At 34.8% G+C, this 9,549-nt stretch overlaps 1 protein-coding gene and 1 long non-coding RNA gene across 2 annotated transcripts in view; one reads left to right on the forward strand and one right to left on the reverse strand.

Moving 5' to 3' along the window:
* Positions 1-9,549, reverse strand: part of LOC105314511 (serine/threonine-protein phosphatase 6 regulatory ankyrin repeat subunit B-like) — a 17,353-nt gene that overhangs the window by 1,160 nt on the left and 6,644 nt on the right. Inside the window, exons 6-8 of the mRNA XM_020002742.1 lie at positions 2,558-2,686; positions 1,058-1,264; positions 20-817 (exon numbers count right to left, since the gene is read on the reverse strand). Of these exons, the coding sequence (XP_019858301.1) occupies positions 20-817; positions 1,058-1,264; positions 2,558-2,686 (1,134 nt within the window). The remainder of the gene's footprint in view (positions 1-19; positions 818-1,057; positions 1,265-2,557; positions 2,687-9,549) is intronic.
* Positions 5,731-8,191, forward strand: LOC109586541 (uncharacterized). The gene is made up of 2 exons (XR_002187083.1): positions 5,731-5,837; positions 8,058-8,191. It is a non-coding gene; the product is annotated as an uncharacterized LOC109586541 (long non-coding RNA).

The following is a 9,549-nucleotide window of genomic DNA, read 5'->3' on the forward strand; positions in this document are numbered from 1 at the left end:
TCCATATCTCCTCCCTCACATGCTGCATGAAGTAAACCACGTCCTTTATTATCCATTACATTAACACCTTGAGGATAAATACTGGATAAATAACGAAACACATCAGTATGGCCATTACTGCAAGCTGTATGTAATACAGTGGATCCTTCATTATCAGTAGCTGTAAGGAGATCATGATGAGTAGAACTACCAGTGACTGAGAACAGTAAAGCTTCAGCGGTATCCTTATGACCAGAGGCAGCTGCTAAGTGTAATGGTGTCTGTCCTTTTTTGTTAGTAATTAATAGATTAATATTAGTAGAGCGGATTAGAAGTGATGCCATCTTCTGTTGTCTTCTCCTACAAGCAAAGTGTAATGGTGTGTTACCATCTTTATCTTGGACATTAAAAAGTAAGCTTAGTTTCATTTCTAATAAATATTCCAATATTTCAAACTGTTCAGCTGCTACAGCAACATGTAGTGGTGTACGGTCTTGATGATTGGTTGCATTAGGATTACAATAATTATTATCAATGAGATACTTCAATACATTCAAGTGACCCCTTGCTACTGATATGTGAACTGCTCCAGACCCTTCATCATCAGTAGCTGATAGATTACACTTCTTACTAATAAGATATTTAATAACTTCTAACTGATTGAAGTACACTGCAATAAGGAGTGGAGTACGACTGTCTTTACTGTGAGGTAGTTCAAGTGATGATGGTATGTGTTCTATAATGTACTGGATCAAGTTCAATCTTCCATTACTACATGCTAAGTGAATAGGAGCCATTCCCTCATCATTCACAGCACACAGATCTAACTCATGATTCTCTACCAGATGTTTAAGTATAGGAAGAGAGTCACTGTACTCACAGGTAATGTGAAGAACTGTTGATCCATTAGAAGTCTTAGCTGCTACATTACACTGAGGAAGACTAGTGAGATAAAGTACAACAGGAACATGACCTCCTTCACATGCTTCATGAAGAACTGTACTACAAGTATCAGTAGTAGTGGCATTAAAATCACACTGATACTTGTTGATCAGTTCCTGTAGACAATGTAGCTTACCTCCGAAAGCAGCTGAATGAGCTAGTGTGTACTTGTTATTGCTAGTGTGATTAGTAATATCCACACTATACTCCAGACTGTACCACTCCAGTATATAAGTATGACCTCTTTCTGCTGCTGCATGTAATGCTGTGAAACCATATTTATCATGATTAAATGGCTCAAGCTTATACTGTTGTATTAGTAATTGTACTAGATCAAGATTACCTGAGAAACAGGCAAATGTGACACATGTTTCATAACGTGTATCCTTAGCATTGACATCACATTTCATATCATTTATTAGAAATGTGGTCAATTGAATATTACCACTCACACAGGCACAAAGCAATGGTATCCTACCCTCATTGTCAGTAGAGTGTAGTAAACTAATGTATTGAGGATACTGACTGGTCATATGCTTGATAAAGTGAGTGTGACCTTCTAATGATGAAAAATGAATAACATTCCAACCTTTGTTATCTGTTAGGCTCAGACTACACTTGTAATCCTTCACGTATAATTCCAGTAGTAAAATATCCCCAGATTCAGCAGCATAATGAATTGGTAGCTTACCATTACTGTCAGCTTGATGAGGATCTAACTGATAGGTAGTTATTAATTCTTTAACAAGAGATAAGTTAAGAGACAGTGAGGCATAATGTAAAGCAGTGAGGCCATTCTTAGTAACTGCAGTAGGAGACAAACCATGTTCAGTTATAAGATACTGAACTAAATCAAAGTTACCACTCCATGCAGCATGATGTACTAACGTGCGTCCTTCATTATCTGTTTTATTAATATCACAATGCTCTACCTCAATGAGATATTGAGTGATATCAATATGACCATGACAACAAGATTGATGAAGACATGTGATACCATCATTATCAGTGATATTAGGATCACTGTTATGATTATTAATAAGATATTTAACAGAATTAATACTACCTGACCAGCAGGAGTAGACTAATGGTGTACGACCATAAGTATCAGTATCATTAGCATTGAGATTATACTGAGATATGATATAACTTAATACACTAGTAGAACCTGACCAGGCAGCATATTGTATTGGAGACCTACCATTATTAGTTAATGTACAATTGATATTATATTCTTCTAATACTTTCACTAGTAATGTACTGCCACTCCACGATGCCCGATGAAGTAATGACCAACCATCATTCGTAGTGGCATTGATATCAAAGTTAGGGCAAGTGCTAGCTTTCTTGAAAAGTGAAGAAAACATTTTAACTCTTTCATTTCGCTTGATAAAATCAATATTTTGTTTTATTCTAGTATTATTAATAATTTGAATATCTGATGCATCACTTTTTGCCATAAGTTTACTATACACAATACCAACTGAAATTTGTATGCCTGCATAACATGCATAATGTAAACATGACCAACAATCATTATCATTAACTAATAATGCTTCGTTACCTTGAATACTAACAATATACTCAACAACTGATGATGAAGCAAACCATGAAGCATAATGAAGTGGAGTCCTACCATATTGATCCTTTACTTCAATGGATAAATGATATCGTTTTAAAAGATACTTAAAAAGCTCAATACTTTTATTATTCATAGAGCAACAAGTATAATGTAGTATACCAGCCCCTGACTTTGTTGTGTCATCTGGTGAGAAGAGGTTTAATGATTCAAGCTTGTGGACTAATGCTAACTCTCCCCTTTTACAAGCTAACAATGATAAAGAGGCACTAATACAATTAATCTGAGAAGTATTACAATTTCTCTCAATAAAAAATTCCACTAGGTCACAATGGCCCCCCATTGCTGAGTACAGTAATGCAGTGTTATTGCTATTGTCTGGTTGATCAGGAGGAACGTCACATGTGTCTACTAGATATTGTACTATAGATAAGTGGCCTTTATAAGATGCCATATGTATACTAGATACACTATTATCATCACCTTCATTAGGATCAATACCATATTGATCGATGAGTAGTTGAAGGATCTCAATGTGTCCACCATATGATGCAGAGTGTAATGGAGTCCAACCATGAAGACCACGATGATATGTGCTGTAATCAAACTTGTTAAGAAGCCATTGTACTTCATCCTTTAATCCTCTCCAAGCTGCTTCATGTAATGGTGTACTGGTATTCTCATACCATAATGGATCACATATATCTATAAATGAAGAATATTATTAGTAATACAAGTTATGTATGGAGGGATTGACTAAAGGTCAGTTCATGTACTTACCAATATCAGTGGATGAGTGCTTAACCTCTTCTATTGAGAACTGTAAAATTAAGAATAATATTAAAATTTTTTATAAATTATAATCACAAACCTCTCTTAGATCATATTTATCTTCACCACATGTTAGCTCAGTGATACCAATACTAGCTAACTGTTGCTGTAGCTTTGTAGTTAGAGGAAATAATAAAGAATAAAGATACTCAGGAATGAGGTAACCCAAACAGAGAGAGCCATCATAGACGAAACTGAAGTAAAGGTCATATTCAGGAATATCCAAACCTTTTGGTATTGCTCTACGAAAGAAGAATATGTCGTCCAGTGTGTAGTCATCTCTGTCAACTTTAGCAATCATTACTCGTGTACCAGGAGGAACACCTTTTACACCAAACTGTACAGCATCAGCATCTTTCAATAGTCCACCACTGTTTATAAAATAATCCTTTAACTTCTCTTCATATGATGACCAAGTTCTCTTTAATGAACGATTTTTTGGTAGAAATACTCCAACAAGTTTTATTATTAGTTTATAGTTGAACCATGATATGTATTTACTTTGTAGTACAGTGAACAGTTTTGGTATTGTTTCTATGCGTTCAAACTCTTCTGAAACTGCTTGGGTAATTTTTTCAGCAGTTGTTTGTTGTTTTTTGTTAGGACCAAGTAATGACATTGTGTGTGTAATGAGGTAGTCAACGATTTTAGGTACATCACTTGATTTGAAGGAATTCTTTGTTATTCTGATTGCTTCGTCAAATTCATCTTGTAGATCATATAACTTGCTAGTTAATTCAAAGCTCTTTTCAGAATAACCATATTTGGACGTACCTAAATTGATGAATAGTTAGCATTAATAGAGGCAATATCATTACCTGTTGCTCTGTCAGTGCTTCCTGGTGACATAGCTACCTCATCTGTTTCTGGAGTGGCACTTTTTTCTAAGAAAAAATTAAAATAGCAAAATACTGACTGTGAGTTGATATCAAATAACCAAATTATGTGACCAAATGATGTAATTTAGCAATTTTCATGATCAAATTTTTTTATGCTATGCAAGCAGCTAAAAGAAAAAGCACACTGACTGAGGGAAAATGGCAAATAACATTCACTACTGAGACTGGAATTTGTACGTAATGATATTCATTGCTCAATAATGATATTCATGTACTATATCAGTAGTGTGACTTCTACTATGCAAGCAATTGGCTCAATACCAAAAAAGGAGATAATTAGGCTACCCAACCCAACCTACACTAACACATAATGTACCATATAGCAGGGGCGTATCTAGGAATATAGAAAGGGAGGTGCTGGGGGCACGTGAAGCGTGCCAATATTTTGACCACACCCATTTTTACAGCAGTAAAACGGCCTTTTCCTGCATTTTCATCAATTACGGGTGGGGCCAAGATCATTTCAAGCACACTGCTATGTTACTGGTACTTCTGATTGCTCCTTAAAGCACTGGAAACTGCTGAAATCATGATCAGGGGGCTAGATAACTTTGTTATCTAGTTAGTCCAGTTAGTTAGTTAGTCTAGTTTGTTAGTCCAGGACTTCAGTAATTTTTTCTGAGCCCAGCCATGAGGGGGGTGCTCAAGTACGTCTCTGGTATAGTGCAAAATTTTGAAGGCTGTAAATTTTGCGAATTTGCCTAAAAATCTATTTTGTGGATTTTATTTTTGCAAATTTATACTGTCTGCTATCTTGCGCCCTAATGATTTTATTTTCGAGGAAGTAATTTTTGCGATTCTTCAAAAAAGTCGCAAAATTTACAGCCCTCAAAAATTTTGCCCTATATGGTATTATCATAAATACTGTGACACTGACAGTGCGATGACAACACTCAACTAATATATGTACCTTTTGAACTAGTTGATCCTGCAGGTGGCATAGCTGGTAGAGGATGTTCACGAGCTATTTCATCAGCTAATGCTGGATCACCTCCTCCTTCTTTAACAGCTACACACACCATTCTCCAGCAGGGCCAACCATAATGCTTGTGATCGCAATCTTTCTTTAACCAATACTCTAGAGCTTTCTGCAGACACGTCTCAGTATCTCCACGATGATCTGCTTCTATCTTGTTGATTGTATCAATCCTGATGCGCCACGAAAAAGCAATCTGCTTCCAGCGAGGCGAAAGTGGTTTGATTTTATCATAAACATCGTAGTAGTGTTCATTGATGTCTGCAAAATATCATTAAATGTTATATATACACACAAACTCACTTAGTTCTTTATTGCAAACGTTTATAAAAGGAGCAGAGGAAGAACTAGGGCTTCTACTTGTAGCCATTGTTTGTGGAATGTATACACCCACGCAAAAGGTGGTTTCTAGGCGTGGCTCACGGGCTCAGTAGAACTCCGTAGTCTCCACATTTTTTGAATAGTATACGGAGTAGACACGTGGTTTGTAATGGCGTTCCTTGTCCAGTGTACTTGCAGAAAGCTTCTCTCCCTCTCTTCATCTCTTAGTAGAACACCATCAAAGAATCAGCTCTTGACTTCCAGACTATCTCATTTATTAAATAAAGGAGTGAGGACCCTACACACTGGAGTAAGGACATAATGTAATGTGTCTAATGTAGCACTCCTCAGTGTAATCTGGTAATAAATTGGATTAAAATTAGATTAAAAATTTAATAAATTATCTACTGTATGTGTCAAAAATTTTTGGGGGATTAAATGATATTTTATTGAATTAGACGTAAGGTGGGAATCATAATTATGTGAATTTTTATTTTGTTAATGAAATTTAAACCAAATTAAAAGCCTTGGAAATTTTTACAATTAATTAGAAAATTTATTTATAAACCTCAATGAGCCATGCACATATTCATATTATTAATAATGTCTCCTCTCCCTCTATCATCTCTCATTAGTATATATACTCCAGTAGTTCTGAATCAAGTGATGGATCAGATGATCCTAAGACTAATGATGATGAAGGGTCTCTGGATGAGGTTGATTTGGGTTCCCTCTCTCGTGCTATTGCCACCATATCAATACCTGATACTCTACCTGAGGTACCTCTCCTGGTACTCAATAGGAACCCAATGTTCCCACGGTTTGTCAAAATGGTGGAGGTAAGTTTAAATGATTTGATATTGTTAGTTATACTGCACCATATACTGGGTACTTTCTCTTTCCTTCTCTTTCAGGTTACTGATAAATCTCTAATGTCTTTAATAAAACAGAAATGTGACCTGGCTTTACCTTATGCTGGGGCTTTCCTTAAAAAGAATGACAAGTACATTATATTATAATACATTCATTAGCAACCTATCCATCACTGTTAATATTTCATTCTGATTTCATCTTATTTCTATTAATTATTAGTGAATTATTATTATTAATGGTATAGCTGGTTACACCCATATTAATTAATAGCTTTTTATTTATTTATTATTTTTTTAAAAGATTGAAGAAGCTGTGCAGTGTCTAATGGCATCTATTTCTCTCTCCTCCTCCTCTTTGGGTTGAGGCTATAGTCAAGTTACAGCTGGGAATGACGTTATACCATCACACGAATAACCTCCTGGAGGCCAGAGAACTATCAGAACAAGCTGTGAGTTTATGGTATACACATTACCATTTGGGAATGAATTAATGAATTTGATAAACTTATCACAAAAAGTCATAATTCAAAAATTTATAGTCGGAATTGGCTGAAACTTTCTACATAGCATAAGGACATCAATATGTATCAAAAAATGTAACAAAAATTTGGGGTGATTTTGGAGCCATTTTTTGGAAAAACCATGGGCTATAGTACGGGGAAATTTTCTCATTTTAAAAAATAGCCGTAACTCAAAAATTTGATCTCGGAATTGGCTGGAACTTTCTACGTAGCATGAGGACATCAATATGTATCATAAATTGTAATAAAAATTTTGGGTGATTTCGGAGCCATTTTTTGGAAAAACCATGGGCTATAGTACAGGGAAATTTTTCAAAATTAGCTCATTTTAAAAAATAGCCGTAACTCAAAAATTTGAGCTCGGAATTGGCTTGAACTTTCTACACAGCATAAGGACATCAATATGTATCAGAAAATGTAATAAAAATTTTGGGTGATTTCGGAGCCATTTTTTGGAAAAACCATGGGCTATAGTACAGGGAAATTTTTCAAAATTAGCTCATTTTAAAAAATAGCCGTAACTCAAAAATTTGAGCTCGGAATTGGCTTGAACTTTCTACACAGCATAAGGACATCAATATGTATCAGAAAATGTAATATAATTTTGGGGTGATTTCGGAGCCATTTTTTGGAAAAACCATGGGCTATAGTACAGGGAAATTTTCCAAAATTCGCTCATTTTTAAAGCTAGCCATAACTCAAAAATTTGAGCTTGGAATCGGCTGAAACTTTCTAGTTTCTACACAGCATAAGGACATCAATATGTATCAGAAAATGTAATATAAATTTTGGGCCATTTCAAATGATTCTAAAGTTGCTTTAAAATGTAGTAGAGACAATGGCCAAATTTCACTAAAAATGAAAAGTAGAAAATTCTCCATTTTTATAATATTTCCTGGTACATATACATGTTCTTATGTTGTGTAGAAAGTTTGAGTTGAATCAAAGTTGGATTTTTAATGAATTTTTAAAGTTTGTCAAAATTCGGCTGAAAGCCATTGTACTTCAAAATCTGGCCAAAGACCATGGACCATACTATGGTACAGGGTATTTTGTCAAAAATTGGGAGGAGAAAATATTTCATTTTTATTACATGACCATTCTTATTTCTCTCTCTCTCTCTCTCTTGTCCCCCAGAGAGTCATTGGCTCAGATCATTGAGGCTGGTAAAAGAGTTATAGATGATCCTACACATCTTGCTGATTTTGGAGCTGCACTGACCAGTGGAGAATCACATCAAATTCAAGCAGTTCTTGAATGTCCAGACGTAATCACTTCAAGTCCACTGTGGCAGGAGAACTGGAATAAAACTTTTGACTTATTTAATTTTGATTTTATAAAATATATTAAAAATTATTAAAACATCAAATAGAAAACTCAATGCTATTGTTTCATAATAAAAGTAAATCAAAATACAATAACAACAACAACAACAACAACAACAACAACAATAATAATAATAATAATAATAAATTAAGTGTAAGTACAAAATAAAGGTACATGTGTACATGCTATAATAAAACAATTTATTAATTAAGGAAGAAAGGGAAGACTAACAAAAGAAAGCAAAGAGTAGCTCCAGTGATACATGTTAATGGAGAATATATTAAAGAAGAAGAATTGGTGATATTGGTAACCATTGTGGGTATATGGTGTAATGGTGATAACTGGTAAGGTGGTTACAGTTACGATGGTAATATGGTGGTACAATGGTAATAGATATATTGCATGTCTTTGGTGTACTTGGTAATGATAAGATGACAATGGTGGTTAAATGTCAAACTTAGTACAAAGGTGATAAGATTAATGGTGATACAAGTTAAGATATTACACAAGTATTGTATAGGTGATATTGGTAGCCATTGGTGTATGGTGTAATAGTACAATGGTGATACAATGGTATGTAAGGTGGTGGGATGATGATAAGGTGGTGATAGGTGTAATGGTAAGATGGTGTTTAAGATACAATATCGTATAGGATTGGTGATATTGGTAACCATTGTGGGTATATGGTGTAATGGTACTGATGATACTAAAGTGGTGTAAGGTAGTTAGATGGTGGTAAGGTGGTAGGATAGGTATGATGGTGTAATGGTGATAGGTTACATATGGTGCTGTAGTAAGATGGTGTATTGGTAATATGGTGATAGGTTACATACAATGGACTGATAAGGTGGTAATATGGTGATAAGGTTGTGTTTAAGATACAATATCTTGTCCTGATGGGTCAACCTGTTGTCCTTCAAGTTTCTCATGATATCCACTCACTTTCCTTTGTTCTAAAAGAAATAAATCATAATGTATCTCTTGAAGATATTTAACTACTGATGAATCAGGATTAACTGATTCAGCTATTTCAATATCGTGTGGACGAGTTTTTAAACTGAATACATTAACTAAAAACCGAACAAGCTCTAAATTAGAACTCTTACTAGCAAAATAAAGTAGAGATTTACAATCATCAGTTTCAGCTAGTGCATTACATTTGAGATCAGTTAGAAAGTATTGTACTAACTCCATACTACCAGCTTCACATGCTCCATGAACTGAAGTGTATCCATTATTATCAGGATCATCAGGAGTACAGGGGAAGGTCTCTATGAGATAACGTACCATACGAATATTATCA

Source organism: Amphimedon queenslandica, unplaced genomic scaffold, assembly GCF_000090795.2.
Source record: "Amphimedon queenslandica unplaced genomic scaffold, v1.1 AMPQUscaffold_12847, whole genome shotgun sequence".
NCBI classification, from domain to species: Eukaryota; Metazoa; Porifera; class Demospongiae; order Haplosclerida; family Niphatidae; genus Amphimedon; species Amphimedon queenslandica.